At 33.8% G+C, this 22107-nt stretch overlaps 2 protein-coding genes across 2 annotated transcripts; both read left to right on the plus strand.

The window, feature by feature from the left end:
• The first annotated feature begins 113 nt into the window (after positions 1–113).
• On the plus strand, positions 114–2123 carry LOC136815508 (uncharacterized). The gene is made up of 2 exons (XM_067071966.1): positions 114–675; positions 919–2123. The coding sequence occupies exons 1-2, from the start codon at positions 160–162 to the stop codon at positions 1426–1428; spliced, it is 1026 nt and encodes a 341-aa protein (XP_066928067.1). The 5' UTR covers positions 114–159; the 3' UTR covers positions 1429–2123.
• A 3134-nt stretch (positions 2124–5257) lies between these two features.
• LOC136815509 (core-binding factor subunit beta-like) lies at positions 5258–16215 on the plus strand. The gene is made up of 6 exons (XM_067071967.1): positions 5258–5472; positions 7725–7811; positions 10136–10249; positions 13011–13127; positions 14852–14998; positions 15394–16215. The coding sequence occupies exons 1-6, from the start codon at positions 5395–5397 to the stop codon at positions 15433–15435; spliced, it is 585 nt and encodes a 194-aa protein (XP_066928068.1). The 5' UTR covers positions 5258–5394; the 3' UTR covers positions 15436–16215.
• The last annotated feature ends 5892 nt before the right edge of the window (positions 16216–22107 follow it).

Raw genomic sequence — 22107 nt, forward strand, 5'->3', positions numbered from 1 at the left:
TGGTAAAATATGGTTATACTCTGAAAAATAAAGTTTCAAAATTATCTGCAAATTGTTTTCACAATCCTTCCTTTTCTGGTATTGAATTGAAAACAGTTAGATTTTTTTGTAAAACTATCATTCTTTAAAATTTTTAGGTAAAATATCATATTGCCAGACATGGTTAATAAGAATCAAACAGATCAAAATATAGAGAGTCTACATTTACGTAAAAAGAGACAATCATGGATAAACGAAGATCTGCATCAACTTCGTCACGAGGATGTAACAAAACAGTTAGGAGTTTTGTTTGGTGAGGATGAAGCTGACCATTTTATGAACCCAAAAGTTCAAGAAGAATCTAAAAGTAAAATCAAAATTGTAGAATCAATGCCTAAAGTTTCCTACCAACAAGGCGCTCACATGTTATGGAACCATCTGAGATCAAACTCTGAGAAAAAACTATTACATGAAACTCGCAATATGAAAACTACAGTTGTTCTCCCATTGAATAACAAAAAGCAACAACAACGACTGCATCATGTAGAACAATACCGTCAACGTGTTGAACTGATGCACAAAATAGCTCAATTGAATGCTGATAAGACAAAACAGCTTCTAAAAACAATTAAATTGCCAGCTATCGCTCCTGAAGATTATTATGTATCTAATTCTGTCAGTACACTTGTGAAAAAGGTTAGTAAATTGATCATACCATAATTTATTATGGAATTCTGGTTTTTCGTCACTTCGGCCACTTACATTTTCCTATTGGTTTCATAATTTAAAGTGTTGTAAGATGCCAAAGACACGTTTTATAATACATAGATCCATCTATTCCATTTTGGTGCCACTTAAACCTCTTGCATCGTAAAGGAGTTTTGATGTAAAAAAACCTAAACAATACAAATACTTTTTTGTTAATTTGTTTTTCTTCAGGAAAAGCCAAAGAAACTGCAATCAACATTAAAAAGGATATCTCCGGACTATAGTAGAGCAAGTCCAGATCTTTATGCCACACCCATCATTCAAGATCGTCCAATAAGTTTCCTTACTGAAAAAGACTGTGAAACTCCAGGATCATTTAAAAGAAGACTTCAAGAAAATGGTATTATACCCAAGGTGGGTATTTCAAGACCGCAGATTTTGTATCGTTCAAACTCTGAAATCAGATCTGAGCCTATAATCCCAAACAAACGAAACCCAGTATTTATATCCTATAAAAATGAACAGTCTAAATCTTCAAACCCTAATACAAATAATGTACCTAAAAGTTATACATGGCAACCTTTGACTTTGAATGCATTATCAGAATATGCGTGCTCAATACCTGCGCCAGGCTCTGGTGATTTTCATCATGGTTCTGCAAGAGTGTGGAGACCAACTACTTCAACAATACGGACTGGAGATGTTCCAAAAACAAATTCACTTGTTCCAAATACCTCTTGAAAATAAATTGAGAACGATTTTAGGTCTGCTATTTGTTGATTTAACTTGTTGTTGATATTTGAGTTGATTGTCAATGGTTTGTGGCAATGGCACGTGGCTGTTGAAATTGACGATGTAATCATCCACACCATAAAGCTGGTTTTCGAACTCTTTCAATATAACACTAACTACCTTATGTTGATATTCGCATATCTATGTTATACTAATTGACTCAAAAGAACTTTAGAGGTTTGACAACCTCCTCATATCAAACAAAGTTTTGGCTGAGTTCACTGTTCTTTGAAGAAAGATATAATCCATATAATTTTGAGATATAGTTATTTGGTACAACTAAATATTTGAATGGTACATTCGGACATTACTCCAATAACAGCGATTGAAACTTAAATAGTTATTTGTGTCATAACAAAAGCACACTCCTTTCTTGTGTAAAGCTGAAAATTAATCTGAATAAATGGTTATTATCTTAAAAATCAGACTTTCATGGAGGAAAATTTAATACTTTTAAACTTTGAATGTGTAAAGTAAATTCGACGTAGCCCAAGTTAGCCAATCACCCTTTCCAGTGGCAAAAGAAATATTTTTAGTTTTCCCAAATTCATGTAGACTCACTGTGAAACATCCAGTAAGTATGATACAAATTTAGATTAGTTAGCTTTTTCCATACACTCTAATGACACATTGTGCAGATACTTAAAATTGAATTCTTTTTTATCTATCCTTCCATATTGTTTCATCGACCAAAGTGAGCATTTTCTTTTCTTCTCGTGTATTCTTTTTAACCTGGACGTGGTTTTTACCATTTTTCTTTGATTAAGGTGGTCTGTAATGCAGGTTTGAATGCTTACAAATTGCACAGAAAGTTGTCTCCTAGGTTTAGGGTAGCTTCTTTTGATCTTTAAAGTCTATGATTATGCTTCTTAATCATTTTCTCATCTTTATATTTTCCAGATAACTATAAAACACAACGAACTAAACTGCATACTTAAAATTAACGACATGAAAACCAAAGAATTTTGACATCAATTAACACTTTGAAATCCTGTGGTTTTTCACTAGTTAGTACAAACAAGGAAGACAGCTGGTAAGAATTGATGACTTAATTTTTCGTAATTTTCTTATTTCATCAGTTTTAACAAAGTAACCTATTTTATAGGAATTGATATTAAGAGTTTGAATTTCCTAGTAAGTATTTCACACAAGGGATGGAAATTTCTTTCGAAAACATCTGAGTGCTTATTTATTTGCCTTCTTGGGTAGCTAATATGGGTATGAATCCTTAATATTTAAATGAAAATTATTTGATAACGCAAATTATTTGATAATTCGTGAATTCTTTCTATATACCTTTACATTCTAGCCAAATCCCTGAAAAGGATTTGCATGTTGCGAAGGTCGGTTTAAGAAGCAGCTGAACCCTTCCTGGATGTGCGCCAAAATTTTAGAAATCCCTAGATTTTTAGGACTCGGAGGTCCTTTTAATTAACCTTCTGTCCGTCCGTTAGTCTGTTATCAGCTTTTCTCGGGATTGGCTCGTTAGTTTTACTTTGTGTGAAATTGCTTCATTAGTTTTCTCTGATATTTTGGAGAAAGATAGAGGGTAAGGTACTCTAGAAGTTGGCTGAAGTAATTTGTGGAAACTCCCATCTGCAATGTATACACTGTTCATATAACATTTAACCCCTATAAATCGGATAATATCATGATTGGACAGTGCTATGAACTTTGTCTGCATTTTCCTTATTGCTGCCATTTTGCTATTTTTTCGTACATCAATCTTTTGATTGGTCCATTCAGCATGTAGCTTTAAAGTAACTGTTTGGAATGTTGCCGAAATTTTAGATATTTTAAAGGGGAATATTTTGTCTGTTGCTAGATGTGACCCCTGGATGACTTTTTGAGATGTGCCACCGCCCCCTCCCCCTTCAGAGGAAATCTTCCTCCTCAACAGGTATATATTGATTTCTTTCTGGAATGACCCAGAACATGTGAAAGTTTTGATTATAAAAAAGGGTCAGAGAACACAAAATTAAGAGCACTGCAGACTCTTTAGAACGTGTAGTGTCTCAGAAAATTACACTGGATAACTCAAAATGCTGAAAATAAAAAAAATTTTAGGCTGAAATCTCAAAAATTAAGAACACTCGAAGTCCTCAAAAGATATCGACGTTCTTACAAAATAACGTGTACATGACTTTTGAAGCAGCTTACTTTATAAATTCAGTAGATGATGTTTATTTTGATTTTTGTGCTCCTCATTACATTATTAAACACCTATCGCATTTAAAACGAGAAGTTGTTTGTTTTCTCACTTTATAAACACCTTGAATAGCAATGGGATCAGTCATTGATTTCTTGTAACTAAAAGATCATATTGAATCATTATAACATATAACATAGGGCATGTTGCTATTTGTAATGATAATTATACACTTTTTTATAAGAACCAATAAATTATTGCCGAGGCTCGGCACTTTTAGCCTCAAATTGGTCTTATCCTGTGTTTATTTATAGGTCGAAATTAAGGTATTTCAGGCTTTATACCCAATTTTTACTACTTTGACCCTAAATTGCCTTTAAGGCAATACCCTAAGTTAAGTAATTTCAGGCTCAGCATTGTTCTTTAATTGTTCCTATTTTTTGGCGATTTCGAGCCTCATTGTAAAAAAAAAGTAATTATAAAAAAGCACCACTCTTGATAGCCTCACATGATGGGTATACATATTCATAGTATTCCACTTTGATTTTTAGGCATTTTTAGAATTATAAGTGAAATCTAGTATAGATTGCAAATGAGGAAAAATTCAAACTTTTGACCAAAATTTGGGTTATGGTTCACTTTTTAGCTTTAAATATGTAATGAAACTTGCTTGAATCTTCTAATGAAAATTCTAGTTTGTTAGATTTATAAACACACTTTAAAATCGCCTGTATATCGTTTTAGAATTTATGTTGATTCAATCATTCAATTCTTGAACCTACAGGTTTTACCTCTATTTCAAAAATTTCTTTTTGCCCTCTTTTTGCCTAAAAGAAATCTTGAATTAGTGTTGAAAAATTATTAATGCCATGCTTTTATTATATTTTGCATAATTTATGCATCAAGTATATGAACCAATAGGAAGTCGTTGCCGTGTAGGGGATATTAAATAATCATTAGTTTGAATAGAATGGTGGTTAACCACAAAATCTATTCGTCGTTTCAAATAACAATAAAAAAACAACAATTGAAAAAATAGTTTTGTATCACTGAATCAATTCTAATGTTTTTTTGTTCTGTCGATGACTTCATAGTGTGTGTTTTATGGAGAGTCAGCAAGCTCACTTTCTCTACCTCAAGAAAAATGTCAAATTGATTTTTTTATGACAAGCAAACAGCATGCGATCATTAAGAGATTTGTTTATCTCAGTCTCGAAGGAGGATTTAAGAAAATGTTGATTTATTGTTTTTGATTGCTTATCTTTTGTTTTGCTTTATTATTGTTAGGGTTATTGATATACCCTCTGATTGGTTGATATTAGCAAGAGGTTTTTACTTAAAACCATACCCATTCCCCTTCAAGAGGGGTTTAAAAGCTTCTATTGAGGGACGTTTTGTATGATTTATTCATAAATTCTCCCTTTATTTTCGATCTTATAGTTCTGAAACAGTAACATAAAAAAAAAGAAAAATAGGTGACTAACAACCAAGCTACAAAACAATAGGTTTATTAAATGTGAATCAAAATAACTTTGGAAGAATAAAAAAAGAAGAAGTTTTAAGAGACAGATAAGAGAAAATAGAGAAACACCTTTTACTGTGAAACATCTTTTTGTCTCTTCTTCTCTCAGTGAATAAAGAAAACTTTGAAGCTCTAAGTTAGCCTGCTGTGTAGATAAATGTAATATTCTTTTAGGGGGAGTAGATTTTGAAATTATATGAAATTGCAACATTAGAAAGATATTGATTGATATACCAACAACATAATGACCAGAGTGGTACCTGATCAAAAATCGAAATTTGAATCGGATGAACTATTTCGGAAATTAGCACGAGAGTCTGAGGTGAGTGATATTCCTTTGTACCAAACAACCACTTAGACTTTTTGGTAAAGTAACTCCGACTTGTTAAAGGGGGTGGTTTCATTGTGTTTGTTTGGTTCCAAAGCTTTGGATTTCAAGTTTGATTCCTCTGTGCTAAATAACCACAAATAACCACTTGCATTTTTTGGTAAAGTAACTCCGAAGATGTTTATGGTTTAAAAGTTACGTATTAGTAGGGGTTTCATTATATGTGTATTTGGTATTTCAAGCTTGATTTCTAGTAGTTTCAGGGATCTTTTGTAACGTGATAAAAACAATATATGAATAGTATATGTATTTTGTTAGTTCTTCCCTGCTATCAGAGTTGACATTAGATTAATTATAAACATAATCATCCGGTATATACTGTTTTGATCACCGGAAACTCGCAAACACACAAGATAACCGGATATGGTTTGCAATCTGATTACCGGAAAACCACCTTTTGGATTTCTATTCAACTGTTAATTATTACACATGCGCACGTGTTTAGTTTGCGTTTTACACTCTTTCTTGGATAACGTTGATGCGGTTTATAGTAGACCAAATTAACGTCAGCATGGTTTGCCAATGATTGAAGCAACCATATCGTTGTTGATAACATTGTAAACGTTTTGTTGTTGAAGCAATCCTTGATGAACATAATGCATATTACACGTTTTTTTTTTTAATAAGAACGTCAAAAATTTTCGAAGCCTTCGGATGTTCTTAGCTTTTTGGATTTGAAGCCTAAAAATGTTCTTAAAATGTTCTTATTTTCAGCATTTTTTGAGCATTTTGATGTAATTTCTTAAGAAATTGCATGTTTTTAAGTCTCCAAAGCCTTAGTATGTTCTTAGAATGTTCTTAAATTTTTGGGCCTCGAAGCCTTATGTTCTTATATAGTTTGTTCTTATAAAAAAAAAACGTGTATGTATAATATAATATATAAGAAACGTATAGAATAATGTATAAGAAACGCTCCCTCGGTTGAGCACTCTTATAAACATTTAAGCTGAACAACTTGATATGTATAATATGATATAATAATTAAAATTTACTCTCTTTAAAATGCTTGATGAACGTCTTCTGGCACGGTGAATTAAGTAGGAGCGCGACATTGTTTTCACGTTCATCTAACGTTATTTTTACGTTGTATGTCTTGAGGCTGATATTTTCTCGAGTTCTTACAGTGGATACGGTGTTCGGCTCCATATTCTTTAATTGGACACATACTGATTTTGAGAAATCTTATTTTTTGGCAAAAGTAAATCTCATTATCTCTTCAAGCAATTTTTTCTGTTAGTATTCATTCAAATATTAATCTTTCCAGCTAAGAGTCACTTAGATCGTGAGACTAAAATGATGTTCCGAATTATTTTTGAAACCAAGAGAAAAAAATCTGACAAACTGTTTCGTAGGTTTGAAATCCTTGGAAGTCTTGGAACAAGAGAAATGGGTACCCCACGCCACATTATAACTAAGAAGCCTCGTTGAGAAAAACACAATTTAAAATGTCTCCTTTTGGAACAGTCCTGTTGTTATTTCTTTGTTTACTTTAACAAATCATTTTTTTATTTGCATAATATTTAAGATTAAACTTCCGTCATATTAGAAAGACCCTCAGCACCTTCTTAAGTGTCTGGCGAATCGTTCGTTTTTTTGTTGTTGCTATTTACTGAACGACTCAATCGTCAGCAAACACCTCAAAACTTCCCAGGGGCAATTTTGATCCAAGAAAAGCTTTTCGATTAGAAAGAACAAAAACTACTATGGTTCTTCTTGATGTGAGATAATAATCACACCCCTTTTTCACAGACCCGGCAGGATTTTTCCATCTAGTGGGACGAGAATAACGGACTAAAACTCGATGGGATTGATATTCCCATATTTTTTATGACTGGGGGGATTTCAATTCGTTTGTTTTCAAGTCAGAAAATTCAGTGGGGATGGGAAAAATAGCATAATATGGATTGCAGTGTGGATTGGTTTTTTTGATTATTATCAGTGGGGATAATTGGAGAATAATTTCCCACCAGGGACGATATTTTGACGATCAATTTTTCCAGTATGAAGGGTTCCTAGTGGGTCTGTGAGAAGGGGGTGTATAATCGCTGTCGCTGGCGCTCATACAATTTTGGTTACACTGCTTATTCTGAATGCCATATTAAGTTATGGTATAAGAGTTCTCTTAGAGAATCCAGATTGTTTTCTATATTCTCCTCTGATTATCTTTTCGAATTTATTTTCGTCAGGTCCGCTACACTGGATACCGTGATCGCACTCACGAAGAAAGAATCGTTCGTTTTCAAACGGAATGTCGCGAAGGAAGATGTCCAGTGGTAAGTTCTTTGGTCAATTTTACTCCAATTTACTCTTATACAACACGTTATAGTATCAATGATTATGAAGTAGAGAACTGTATTTTGTGGATGCCTTGGAGTTTTAACAATAGGGATGACGCGTTCTTTAGAAAAAATAATAAAATCGTTTGTCTCAACATTTAACGACCAACAGAGTCATCAAAGAACTTGTAAAAACTCCAGCTTGACCCTATCTTGTAGACCCCTACTGACCAAAATATTGTTTTTACCTCAAAATAAACTTTCCGGAAGACACACTCTACATAGATTTACATCCTGCACAATATTGCATTCATCTATTCTTAGAAGCAAGAAGTCCAAAAATATATTTTGGTCATATGTTACATTACTAATTAATCAGTTTGATATTGGAGTGTCTATTTTTAGCTCTCATCATACCTTCAATACAAATTTAGGCATTTACACCAAATTAGCATGTGTATCATTTCATGTATTTTTGAAGGAAAATTGTTTGTGTATTTTAAAGGGATATTTTTAAAGAAACGATCTGTCTGCATAGTAGAAATGATGTCCTTTTTCTTAGTCCAATTCTGGTAATTTCATAATATTATCGCTTCTAAAGGAACTCGAGGCTTACGATTTAAAGTTCACCACCATAAATTGACGAGCCATTTTTCATCGCCTCTGTTGATATTGACGTCAAAAATGCCTTGAGAGTGTTTATACAACAAAGTACTTGAGTTTTAATTTGAAGTGAGATTTCCAGATGAACTTCAAAATATGTAAATAAAACTTTGGTGGTTTCTTTCAATGAGCACTTAAAATAGTTTCGATTTGGCATAACAATGTTTTGATTTGTCTCATGTGAGGCCAGTAGTAAGCTATTTTTAACTTCATTTTGACCAGTTCAGCCAAAATTTTCAATATGCTTTGCACCTTTAGCTTAATGATAACAGTAAAAATGGTGCAACCCATTTATTAATTTTTCTATAATATCGCAAGCACGTAGCAACCGGAGGGGGAGTAGCAAAAGACATTTCCCTCCACAATAATTCTCCTAAAAGCTCAGGCACTGTGAATTTCAAAATTATTGTCCTGTATTGAGTTATACTATCGCAAAATTTTCTGGTTTTGTAAGGGCGGCTGAGCATTGGAATTAATCATGTAGTCATCCACATGAATTCCAGCAGAAATTAAATATTTCATCATTCTCTCGTGTTACAATTTGTAATGAGAGATGACTGACTCCATTTGTTAGCCAAAACTCTTCACCCATAATGACTTTGAACTATTAAATACACATTAAAATTAATGACCCATAAACCTTCATTAATCATTCTGTCAATTCTTTTGATTTCACGACGATTTGTTTGTTCCAAATTCAGACATCACTTAAATTCGGGAAACCAAAATTAGATTCCGGAAACCAAAAACGGGTTTGTTTTGATTGTCGAATGGTCGTCTCCTATTTTCATAGCTTACACTTGGTGAAAGCAAAAACCACTAAAAATGATTGATTTTACAGTACATTGACTCGTGGGAAAAGGTTTGAGTATGCCAAGAAAGCTATTCAAATGTGAAGAAATTTTAAATTTCAACTACTCCGGAAATCCTGTTCAGAATTAAGTCCCTCCCATTTAAATTCGATAAAATCATATAAACAGTCATGGTTGCTGAAAATAATATGGAAATGGGGTTAGCTTGATTGGACCCTAATTGACTTTTCAGTTGAAAAAAAGTGTACCAATTTTACTAGAGGCAGTACCAAGGCAATTGTTGGTTTGCCGTCACCCGACGCTAGATTTTGGAGGTGGGTCGGTTGGTCGGAATTCTTTTTTATTTTGGCCATTTATGAAATTTTCGTCCATGGAAGGGTTAACAGTTTGTTTACATTTAGGTAATTCTGAATAAAAAACAAAAGGAATTTACGATTCTTATGCTTGAGACAAACAGAATACGAGTTTTGATTTTTTATTGTTTGAAGTTTTTGAAGGAAAAAAAATCTTCTTTAAAATGGCAATAAAATTTTTTGGGTCGGCAGGTTTCGAGGTAGGATCGGTTGGGTGACGGCAAACCAACAATTTTTTAAGTCCAGCCCAAGCTATGTCAAAACTCGAGAAAATATACATCCCTCAGCATCCCTGTCTAGTCTTGTGACAGATCATCCATTAGGCGCACACCGCGCTCAGTTCTAGAGGGAAGTGAATTTTGCTTACAATGCCCTGGTCGTTAATACGTGCCATGCTCGGAGTAATCAGAATCCGCTAGGAGATAAGTCCCCGTTTAACATCCATCCAATGTCAATGACGTTCAAAAAACGTTGCGTTAACATTTTTTTCCAGGCATTCACATCATCTGGGACAAATCTTGTATTATATCTTGGCCCACAACATTATAAAGACAAAAAAGAACAGCCTCCTCGTGAGTTTGTCGACTTTGACAAAGACCCTGGAAAGGTAAGGTGCTTTGTTTTCCGTAAATTAAAATGTTTTTCAAAGTTTATTTTTAATTTCTATGCTATTATTAAACGGAATCATTCCCTGGCTGCAAATTATCAGATATTTCTTGATTTCAAGTTTACATACATACCCAGTGAAGAAAGAACTTTTACTCTATCTCTCATTGATTCGGGTGGGGTTAGAAAACAGGACAACATGGGTCACGGCGTTGCGGCGCTCCTAATGCATAACTGTAGAAAATAGTCTTTGAAACATTATTGAGCTTTTTATATTTTTCGGACTCTTTGTCACCACGTAAATGCAAGTATAGACTTTCGCACTATGGCCATAAGTAGGGCAGATGGCTGTCTAATCTAAAGATATTGGGGTCGAATATTATGATTATCATTTATAACAATCTTTCATTTCCATTCATCACGAATGTCTGTCTCTTTGACATCAATAAACTATAAATTTAGTAAAAATTTTAGTGAAAATTTCTCTTCCACGTTTTGAGGGATTTTGGTGTTTTTTTTCTCATTAAATAGAGAGAAAAGAGTCTGTAGTTATGTTGTAATTATTTTGAGCAAAATACAGGCACGTAAATTTATCCACGAACTTTTTGAATTTTTAAGGGGAGATCTTTATCACTTGCTCACGAAGGGAAAGTTCGTTGAGATGGAAAAAATTGTATAAGAAGTGTGGTCGAGTTTTGTGGTTTTACATGTTATATATCATAAGGTACTGATGATAACATCAGAATTGGATTTCGTTTCGTTTAAAAAAAACTTTTCTCAGACTTTTTTTCTTCAAGGAGGTTTAGATAAGCTTTTTTGGACCAAAATAAACTCCATAATACTCTAAGTTCTACTTAAAATTTGAAAATTTAAAAATCTAAAAATTTCTTTTCAATAAATTCCACATCTAAAAATTTGCTATCATGACAACAGTAATTTCGATATCTGTGATGTTTGGTTCCTTCAGCTCATTACAGCATTTCCCCTTTATATCCTAGAATGGCAGAGCTTTTCAATGAATACGTTCTTCTCAGGGGTTTGAATGCATTATTTTATGAGACTAAATCTATCAAGGCAGAAAAAACAGAAACATTTGGATTGTCGAGTTTTTTTTTACTTTTAATGTACAATCAAGGTCATAATATTTGAGAAAAAAGGGAAATCCACCGGGAAGTTTTTGAACCACAATCGATTTGTAAGTGCTCTAAAGTAGGTTGGAAGGGTAGAGTTTTAACTCTGAGTTTTAACATGAGACGATAGACTTTAGACCTTAGGATCTGAGGATCCAAAAGTTCAAAAATAGTCCAATAAGACTCAGAATATAGCCTGGAAGTCTGCCAACCCCTCCCAAATTGAAATATTCGATTAAATTAAAAAGATGGCCAAAAATCGACTTTCTCGCCAGAACTTTAAATCTTGAAAAACGTTAAAATAGCCAAAATTCTCAATATATTATGACCTTGATTGTACGTACAAATAAAAAGCGAAAGGTTTGGTCACAAAAAACCTCATAATATTTACATACTTTTTTAAAAAACCCACATCATTTAGGTGAGGTTTGTCGAGATTCATTTCATTTCCTTAACCAAACGCAAAACCGAAAGACGTGGTTAACATGTCGGTAGATCTGGACACTTTGGTCACGCACCTTTTAGAAAAGTATATTCTGCTCTCTTGAGTGCTATATAGAAAAAGTATCGCATTAAACTTGTTATTACCATTGATAGCAAATGATATTCTCCCGTCCTTTACGTTTCTAGATCTAGGAGCGCAGTAACCAGTGCTTATTTTTTTGGGTCGTCCAAATAAAATCGTAAAAATAGCAAAAATTATTTTTGATGCATCCTTTGGAATTGGTGAATATTTGAATTTGAAATTGTTGGCAGCATAAAGTTTACTGAGGGCCTTTGGCGTTACTATAATAACTCGTTGTTTTAAGAAATGTGGATTAAGTCCAGTTCAAACCCTAAAACTTCGTTTAACAATAATGGTGGGTGCTAAGTTCAGCGCAAGGGCCAACAAAAACGAGAAACTGCCAACAAAAACAAAATTTTACTCCGGATATATTACAGGAGACAACGTTAAGATTTATTTATATGCAACACTCAAGCTTTCTGTCTCCAACTTTTTGTTTTTGTTTTAAAATTTTTGGTATGCAGTTCCCAAGTTTTTGACAGCTGAAGTCATTAGTCATTGTTTATTGTTTAGACTGTATAACAGAGCTCTTATTTTCCGCTTTTGTTTCAATGGTTTTAAGATTAGAAATATTTATTATGAGTCCTAAAAAATATCTTTTGCGTTTTCAAAAAATTACCCTTCTGCGAGTTCTCTGTAATTTACATCGGCGGATCTAAGGGGGTTCAAAATTTATGACCATTATGACGGAGAAAGTTTCTTTTAGCCATAATCTGTATAAAGGGAATGGGACTCCCGTTATAAATTTTGAACACCTCTCAGACTCGCTGTTTTAGGAGATCTAGATCTGAATTATCTTCTCAGTACAGAAAAAAATATACTGGAAATCTACTTGGTAAAAAAACTTTTACTTCAATTCTACGATTGATTCAGTTCACAGTTTTTCCCTCTCAGATGGATTTCCGTCCCATTGAAGTACAAGAAGAGGCTTTTCTGCTACGGAATTTAGCAATCCCCAGTAAAATATATTGAAAACCCGGGCTAATTTACCTTGTTAGACCCATTTTCCATCTGAAATGAAGAACTTAACTTCGGCCACTGTTGTAGTATCACTTATTACGTTTCAGGTTCACCTGAAGAGTACGTTCGTTATGAATGGAGTATGTGTCATTTTCAAAGGGATGATGGACTTGCAACGTTTAGATGGAACTGCTTACCTTGAACTTGATAATATACAATCGAAAGTAAGTACAGTTGGCGCTCTCTAATTCGATATTCAAGGGGAATTGGATTTTCATCGAATAAGGGAGCTTATTGAATAAGGGAGCTTATTGAATAAGGGAGCGTCGTTTATGAGAGTTTCTCGTTGACGGGGACTTTAAATTTCATTGAATAAGGGAGCATATCGAATAGTAGAACGCCGAATTAGAGAGCGTTAACTATATAGAAACCTTCAATGGCACAGATTATAAAGTACCGTGGGTACCACATGTTGGGCTTGATCCAATTTCCTGTAATCTTGATTTTGGATCAAATAGAGGAGGAGGCAGAAATTATCGAAAATTTACGGGTTTCAGTATTTTAAATTTAACAGTAAGACCATAGATTCTTCAACTGATTTTGAGATGCATCTGCTATCAATTACCGAAATTTATAACGGTACTGCTCAATGTCTGCTCAAAATGGCTGCATCTTCGCTCGTTCAACTTTAACGGTGGGAAAGAAATGGGTTTATTAATTAAATTTACGATTGACATGTCCAATTACTTCATCAATAAAATGAGCACATTAACATACCAAAATTTCAAGCTGTGGCTAGGTTGTAATCGAGTTATCAATTATTTTAGTCGTGTAACAACTTTTAACTTGTGTGCTACGTGCTGTTCAGTGACTCATTGCATAGTTTAAAAAAGGGTGCGCCAGAACTATGAACCAAAGTGAGGTCAATTAATTGGGTGACTCGGAATATTGTTCTTGAAATTTTTGTGGTTTTTCAAGAGTTTTACGCTCAATTCTTCATTTTATTCATGAATTCGACTTTTTCCTTTTTTTTTGGATAGCTTGGCCCGTAAAGCAACAAATTAAATTGCCTTCGCCTAAACGAATAATAATATTTTCTTACCATTAATTTCAGACAGACAGATATCTAAATTGAACTAGTATTATCATGCAAACACTACATACAATCATGGTCGAAATAGAATGAGAATTCCGGTTATTTTAACGTTTTTCAAGATTTAAAGTTCTAGCGAGAAAGTCAATTTTGGGCTATCTCTTTAACTTAATTGAATATTTCAATATGGGAGGGGTTGGCAGACTTCCAGGCTATATTCTGAGCCTTATTGGACTATTTTTGAACTTTTTAAGTCTAGCGTTAAAACTCATAGTTAAAACTCTACCCTTCAAACCTACTTTAGAGCACTTACAAATCGATTGTGGTTTCAAAACTTCCCGGTGGATTTCCTTTTTTTTCTCAAATATTACGACCATGATTGTAGATATACTGCCCTTTTTTACAGTTCGTATTTGGGTCACGTTTTTTGGAATGTTTTCAAACGAGTAAATGAACTTCTTTTTATTCTCGTGTATTGTTTCCGAGCCCGTATGCCACTTGAGGGGGAGGGTCAGTATCGGCTGTCATGTATCTCAAACATAACACCCCTGTGTCACAGACCCGCTGGGACCCTCAGCCCCACTGGAAAATTTGGCAAAAATTTCATCCCCGGTGGAAAAAATACCATAAAATTTCAGCCCCACTGAGAAATTGACTTCGATTTTATCCAAATTCGAAATTCATTGTTTAGAAATTGCACTCCAAAACCATCCCAACTGGATTTTTTAACTTGGAAAAATAGAATTTCCATACACATTGAGACTTCAATCGAAATTTTTATCCCCGCTGTAGGAAAAAATTTCAACGGGGCTGTGAGACAGGGTTGTACCATAGTAACTCCAACTTTATTTATAGATCGAAGATAAGATCATGCGAGATACGATCGAACAATCGCGATTACGTTTACAAGAGTTCGAGGAGCGACAACGAAGAGTGAAACAAGAACCCATGGAGAACCCAGATGTCGTTGATTATCGTTCATGGCAACTCTCTTCCGCTGAGGTATAACCATATATATTTGAAAGGTCTTACACGTTTTTTATAAGAACAAACTATATAAGAACATATAACTTTGATGGCCGAAATGATAGGAACAAGTTAAGAACATTTTAAGGCTTTGTTGACTCTAAAACACCAAATTTCTTAATGTTGAAATTAAGAACATTTTAAGGACATTTTTAGACTTACAACTCAAAAAGTTAAGATCATCGGAAGGCTTGAAAAACTTTAGATGTTCTTATAAAAAAAACGCTGCTTAATTATAACAAAAAGGACTCATTGGGGTTAAAGTTTTTATCAAAATTTGGACCTTTACTAAGTAGAGTTTCTTCTCCTAATTTGAAATTGAAGTCAAAATATTTTATGTTCTTTCTTATCTTATTGTCTATAATCTTCAGGCACAATATGCGAATCCAGAATACAACATGGTATTTAACTGAACATTTCACCAAGAGTTTTCATGACCAAACACATTGTAAACCAGATTGGATGAGAGAATGGAGAGTTAGTTTTCTGGTCTGTGATATTGCTCTCTGACAATTATCGTTGGCTCCCCTTCAACTAAACTGCTGTAAAGTATGCCTTCTGTTGAGACTATTAACAATTTTGGTTGGACTAAAATACACTAATAATACAACAATATTATTAAAGAGCACATGAACACTTTTAGTGGCATCAAAGCTGGCGAGCGCCAAGGAATTGTATTATCTCATATCCACCTTAAATGTCTGAAGATTTTGGAAAACAATGGACTTGAATAGATTACTGACTGTGTTGTGTGGTAGTGCCCCTATAGCCACAAGCATAATAAAAGATCTAAGGATTGGGTTAGCTTTTTTCTACTGTGCATTTTTTCAAACATTTGAGTAAACGTTCATTTTCTTTTACTCTAAGAAGAGATTTTTTTGAGGCTAAATTCTAGACTTGTCATTTTATGAAGGTATGTTTATTTAAATGAAATAGAAAAGGAATGAAAGCGGGCTGTACCAGTCAGCTATTATATTGTAGAATTTTATTAAGGTGTCAATTTTTTTCATACTCTGTAAGAGAACGTTAGGGAACAAAATTTTAAAGCAGATAAAACATATTTATTTGTATCATAACAGTTTTAAATAAATTAGGACTATGTATATTTAGGATCAAACGAATTTTTTTGTCTTTTTTTTTTAGTTGTTATCTTATGGTTTTTTGTCATTAAATATAATATTTTAGTCATTTTATATCGCTGCATTATAACAAACTTCCGACCCTAACCTTACCAACGCCCAAAGTCTGTTAGTGAATGTCCTAACTACGCATGTGGGAGCCCCCCCCAGTGGTTTGCGTGATGGCGTGATTGGGACTTTTTTCTTGCGTTATAGCGTGATTAGAGATTTTTTTTGGCGTGATGGCGTGATAAAGATTTTGGCGTGATGCGTGATAGGGCAAACATTTGAGGCGTGATGCGTGATTTGGGCTATTTTTCGCTATTTTTTGCGTAATGACAAATTTTAGCGATTTTCGTGGTGCGTGATAAAGAAAATTTTTTTGCGTGATGGCGTGATTAGGGGTGCCGCTGGGGGGCCTCCATGTGGGCATAGAGGTATAAAGAAAGACAGGAGATGAATTTGTCGTTAATTGGTCGTTAAAGTCTTTTGATTTCTTTTATGTAATAAATCAAAAGAAATTCTAGGCTCGCCCGATGAAATATGACTTTTTAGTAGAACTCAAGTTTGCTCTGAACATTCTTACTATCAGCATCGAAGATTTCTAGCCTTCTAATATACGAGAATAAAATAAATTTAGCTCCACGAAATAAGTTTGCGTTCAATTTTGTCATCTATTAAATTTTGTTTTGAAAATATATTTTCTCCAGCCAGAAAATAAAAAATTCTTTATAAGCACACACAATTTCAGACCCAATTTGTAAACAAAAAGTCGCTGGAGAATTTTGGATGAAAGTATTAAGCAATAGGGTTCACCTTGAAGAAAATGTTGATCGAAAAATCTTGTCATTTGATGAAGGATTGCAAAGTTTACAGGCTTTTTTAATCCAAATATTTTCTTACACCAATGTCAGAAACAATGAGTGAATCTCGTCTCATTTTATTTCCAACACTTAAGTTAGCCAATAAGATTTCACCTATCAACAAAAGAGCTCATTAAAAATGCACGATATGTGAGATTATGAGCATGCATACCTCGTATTTTTTCTAATCGTAGGGCGAGCATGGTTACAATAGCATACTTCTCCTGTTTCTTTATACCTCCATGATGTGGGACAGGCGTCCAGGGTTGATAATTCACAGTTTTAGCCTGATACTCCTGAAAATATTCTTTGTAAAGGTCTTTCAAAAATTTTTCGAAAATCGTTTCTCTGAAACGGTAAAACTGGAATTTTCTCACCATTTCTCTATGGATAAAGTGGGCACCTCTGTTTACTTACAATTAAGGTCATAATATATTGAGAATTTTGGTTATTTTAACGTTTTTCAAGATTTAAAGTTCTGGCGAGAAAGTCGATTTTTGGCTATCTTTTTAATTTAATCGAATATTTCAATTTGGGAGGGGTTGGCAGACTTCCAGGCTATATTCTGAGTCTTATTGGACTATTTTTGAACTTTTGGATCCTCAGATCCTAAGCTCCTAAGTCTCAAGTCTCATGTTAAAACTCAGAGTTAAAACTCTACCCTTCCAACCTACTTTAGAGCACTTACAAATCGATTGTGGTTCAAAAACTTCCCGGTGGATTTCCCTTTTTTCTCAAATATTATGACCTTGATTGTCTTTGAAAATTAAAAATGCCGATTTCTGCTCTGCGGGGGGTCTAAAATTAGGAGAAAACCCCAAAAATTTGAAAAAAAAACCTTTTCCGACCATTTTGAAGCATTTTCATTAGGTCAAAATCAGTTTTTGGTGAAATATTTCACTTTTTGATAAGGTCCCGTTTACAGAAATCTAAAAATGCCAATATTTGAGAAAATTTTCAATTTTTTAAAAGTTTTTGGCTGTTAAATCGAAGAAAGGGATATTTTTAACCGGGAAATATGACTTAAGTTTGAAATTAGACCCCCAGCAGAGCAGAATTTGGCATTTTTTATTTCCAAAGACAATTAAGGTCATAATATATTGAGAATTTTGGTTATTTTAACGTTTTTTCAAGATTTAAAGTTCTGGCGAGAAAGTCGATTTTTGGCTATCTTTTTAATTTAATCGAATATTTCAATTTGGGAGGGGTTGGCAGACTTCCAGGCTATATTCTGAGTCTTATTGGACTATTTTTGAACTTTTGGATCCTCAGATCCTAAGCTCCCAAGTCTTAAGTCTCATGTTAAAACTCAGAGTTAAAACTCTACCCTTCCAACCTACTTTAGAGCACTTACAAATCGATTGTGGTTCAAAAACTTCCCGGTGGATTTCCCTTTTTTTCTCAAATATTATGACCTTGATTGTAAGCACACTGGCGACATCCCGGCGACTCCGGGGATGGAACAAAGTGCGCTGCCCTATCTAATGAATTGAGAACATGTCTGTGAAGAAACTGAAATTCCAAATTAGAGTTCGGTGAAAATATTCAAAGATGGTAGATAAAGCTGTCTCCCGCTCATGCTGGAGTGCAGTCGGGCTTATCAGTCACATTCTATCACTTTTCAACAGTTTCCAGTATGTTGAGGTGGAACCCGACTAGATAATCTTCATAAAAGTAAATACGTTACGGTCACTGCTCACGCACGTCTAGTTTTTAAGTTAAATTTCGTTCTTGATCTTGAAACTTGCTTCTGGCTGCAAAAGGCACATCTTGAGAGATTGGTAAGAGTTAATTTGTTCTCCAAACATTTTTGGCAAAGTTTTTAAAGGACAAGACTTTTGGTGAAGAAATGACTTGTTTTTTTTTTGTTTTTTTAGTAAAGGGATAAACAGCTTAGGAATACCTAGTGTTTCCATTTCACAAAATGACGCCAATTTGAATTTCAACCAATGAGATTGCCGCTTATGATATATCTTTTGTTTCAAACAAAAGCAGGATATTTTGATGTCAGACAGTTAGTCACACTAGGTAGCGACTCCAGAAGTCATGCAACTTTCGTTGACGTCAAACCAAATGTTTCATTTTTCCGTGAACTTTGAACCCTTGGAACTTTTCTTCTATGTATGCTAAAGCGTTCCGGTTTTTACTAAATGAAAGCCCGTGATCTTAGCTTTCCAGCGGTATATAACACTGTGGACACAGGCTAGACGGCAAATTGGTAAAATGCCGAACGTTTTGCAACATTTTGAAAATTGTTTGCCGACGGGAGAAAAAAAATTTGCAACTATCGAAAAACAAATGTGTCTGGAAACGGAGGAAAATGTATTTGGAGGCTGAAACTTTGTATGTTTATCAGAAAAAGGGTGAGGAATTCAAAAATCACAATCGCTAATTCTAGTTTTTTCATTTTCATGTAGTTGTTTTAACTTTTTTGCTTCTTTAGCATGGGAATGTCCCAAAAAAAAGTTTTTATTCCTGCCGAAATGGATTTTCTTTTCATTTGGGGTTTCTCCTTTCAGAAAAACTTATTCTTTACTCATAAGTTTTTGTTCCTCCATTTCCAGAGGCCCCTTGAAAAGGGGCTATTTTCTTCAAAAACAAAAATAAAACAATGCAATGTCTTCTTTTTTCAAAAAAAGATATATCTTTCGTTATTTTGATAAATATACTAAATATTTTACAAATATTTTTATATAATAATATTTTAACACCATCAAAGAATTCTCCCTCCAAATTCCAGGTCTCTAGCTACACTAGAAAAAGAGATATGCAAAATTTAAGAAGCATGACTGGAAAATTTCTTATTTTTCTTTTTTGACACATTTTTCGAATTTTTCCAAGCTATTTTCCTAACCTTTTTTTTGACATTTTTAGTCAAATTTTTGACACTAAAATTTGAATATCTTTACAACCACTTATCTTCTGGAGGCCTATGACCCCTCATTTTCTTTGTTTTTCAAAGCTCTACAGGATAGGATAGATTTTGAAAAAAAAATTAAAACTTGAAAAATCTTCTGGAGTTGCTACACTAGGAAATCTAGCTTTCAGATAAAACAACATCAGTCATCTACAGGATGTATTTGCACAACAAGGATGAGAGTTACCTGAATCAAGTTCGCAAGACAATTAATTAAAACTTGAAAGTTTGAAACAAAATAAAACGTGCAGCAGCCAAAATCAACCAACCAAAATTTATCATTCAATTCCCGAGACAGCGCTTCGATTTTTAAGGCCTGGTTTATACGCTAAAGAAAAAATAATAGACCTTTTTTCAAAGAGGCCACCCTGTTGAATAATTATGTAGTCCAGCAGAAAAACAATGATAAAAACATGCATAATTATTACAATATGCATGATACAGTAATCATGCATGGCTCTATCATTGTTTTTATGGCTGGACTACATAATTATTCAACAGGACATCTTTTTTGAAAAAAGGTCTATTCCGCATATGTAAATGGGTCATTATTTGAGGTCCGGCAAAATTTCCGGGAAACAGCCTATCCGGTCGTGCGCGGATCTAGGTGGGTTCCGCCTCTCCCGTAGATCTTTTTCTTGGGAAGTTGATCTTCAAATTAGTTTTCAAGGTTGGCTTGGCTCAAATTTTTTCATCTATGGCTCAAATTTTAGGTAATTTCTCAAAGTTTTTTAAAATGTTAATTTCATTAAAAAGCGCCGGGTTATTTTTTCATGAATCCCTTTAGAAGTTTTGCGCCGTATTTTTTTGCTTGAGAGTCAAGTAAACGATATAGCGCTTTCGCAGCATTAATCTTTGATACGCATTTTGGCGGGACGCTAGTGTGACTAACTGTCAGAGCGTTTTTTTTCAAAGAATTTTTTCTGATTGATTGGATGAAAGCGCTTTACCTTATTAATTGGATACTTCTTTTTAAACAATTGTATGGCAATAAAACAATCGATATCGCCGTGATTGGTTGATAAAATATTTGGCGCTTTCGCGAGCGTTTGCCATTGATAGCCATTCCGGGTTTGCTTGTTTTTTTTTTACGCTTATCAAAATCTTCAATTTTAGGTCAAACTTTGAAAAGCAATTGTTCTTTGTGTAGTTGAGCTATAAAATTAATTATTTTTGAGTAATAGACCTTTTTTCAAAGAGGACGTCCTGTTGAATAATTATGCAGTCCAGCCATAAAAACAATGATAGAGCCATGCATAATTACTGTATCATGCATATTGTAATAATTATGCATGATTTTACCATTGTTTTTCTGCTGGGCTACATAATTATTCAACAGGGTGGCCTCTTTGAAAAAAGGTCTATTTAGAGCTTTCTTTTAGCTTTCCAACCATATATAATATGCAGGTGTAATATTGTACACTTTTGTCTAAAGATTTGTTTCAACTAAGGCCATTTTTAGAAAAATTAGATCTGCGGGACACAAAAAATTCCACAACTCATCTTTGATTTCAAAGCGCTGCGGAGGAAAAAATGTTCAGACAGTGAAACTTTCCATATTTATCAGAAAATACCTGAGAAATCCAATGGTGCTACTCTCTGAAATTAATTCTTTCATTAAAGTTATTATTTTTTACTTTTCATACTTTGGCAAGCATTTTCAGCCTAAAAATGAGGACTAGAATTATAGAGAGTGATACCACTGAAAAATTTGACCCTTTTTAGCCTAAAACAGTTATTTATATGCCATGGGGAATTTTTCCTCTGCAGCGCTTTGATTACAAAGATAGGTAGGTTCAGCAATTTTAACTTCCGCTTTATAACGTTTTCTGACGTTTTTATTGTTTTTTGCAATGCAATGTCTTCTTTTTCAAAAAAATGTCTTTTCATTTCTTCCTTGAAGTGTTAGCAAGCCATTACAAAAAGAATTTGATAAAAGTCTGCAGTCAAAATGAAGATATCTGGAATATCTTGACTCAATACAAAAGCTTGAATTTTCAATTTTTGCAGCATATTTCGGTGCCATTTTATATGCAATTTCTGGGCTAAATTTTATTGTCAACCTCAAATGTCTAAAAAGGTGCTATTTTAGCGGAACCAAAACCTCAATATCTCCGGAACCGCTTATCATTAGGAGGTGTATGACCCCTCATTTTTTTTCTTTTTTGAATCTCTACAAGATGAACT

This window comes from Clytia hemisphaerica, unplaced genomic scaffold (assembly GCF_902728285.1).
Source record: "Clytia hemisphaerica strain Z4C2 unplaced genomic scaffold, Clytia hemisphaerica genome assembly, whole genome shotgun sequence".
NCBI classification, from domain to species: Eukaryota; Metazoa; Cnidaria; class Hydrozoa; order Leptothecata; family Clytiidae; genus Clytia; species Clytia hemisphaerica.

Bases quoted from the DNA above. Each gene is read 5' to 3' on its own strand.
- LOC136815509 (XM_067071967.1), top strand. From the start codon at position 5,395: ATGACCAGAGTGGTACCTGATCAAAAATCGAAATTTGAATCGGATGAA. The intron at 7,812-10,135 runs GTAAGTTCTTTG...ATTTTTTTCCAG, and splicing joins GCGAAGGAAGATGTCCAGTG to GCATTCACATCATCTGGGAC. The intron at 14,999-15,393 runs GTATAACCATAT...TATAATCTTCAG, and splicing joins GGCAACTCTCTTCCGCTGAG to GCACAATATGCGAATCCAGA.
- LOC136815508 (XM_067071966.1), top strand. From the start codon at position 160: ATGGTTAATAAGAATCAAACAGATCAAAATATAGAGAGTCTACATTTA. The intron at 676-918 runs GTTAGTAAATTG...GTTTTTCTTCAG, and splicing joins TCAGTACACTTGTGAAAAAG to GAAAAGCCAAAGAAACTGCA.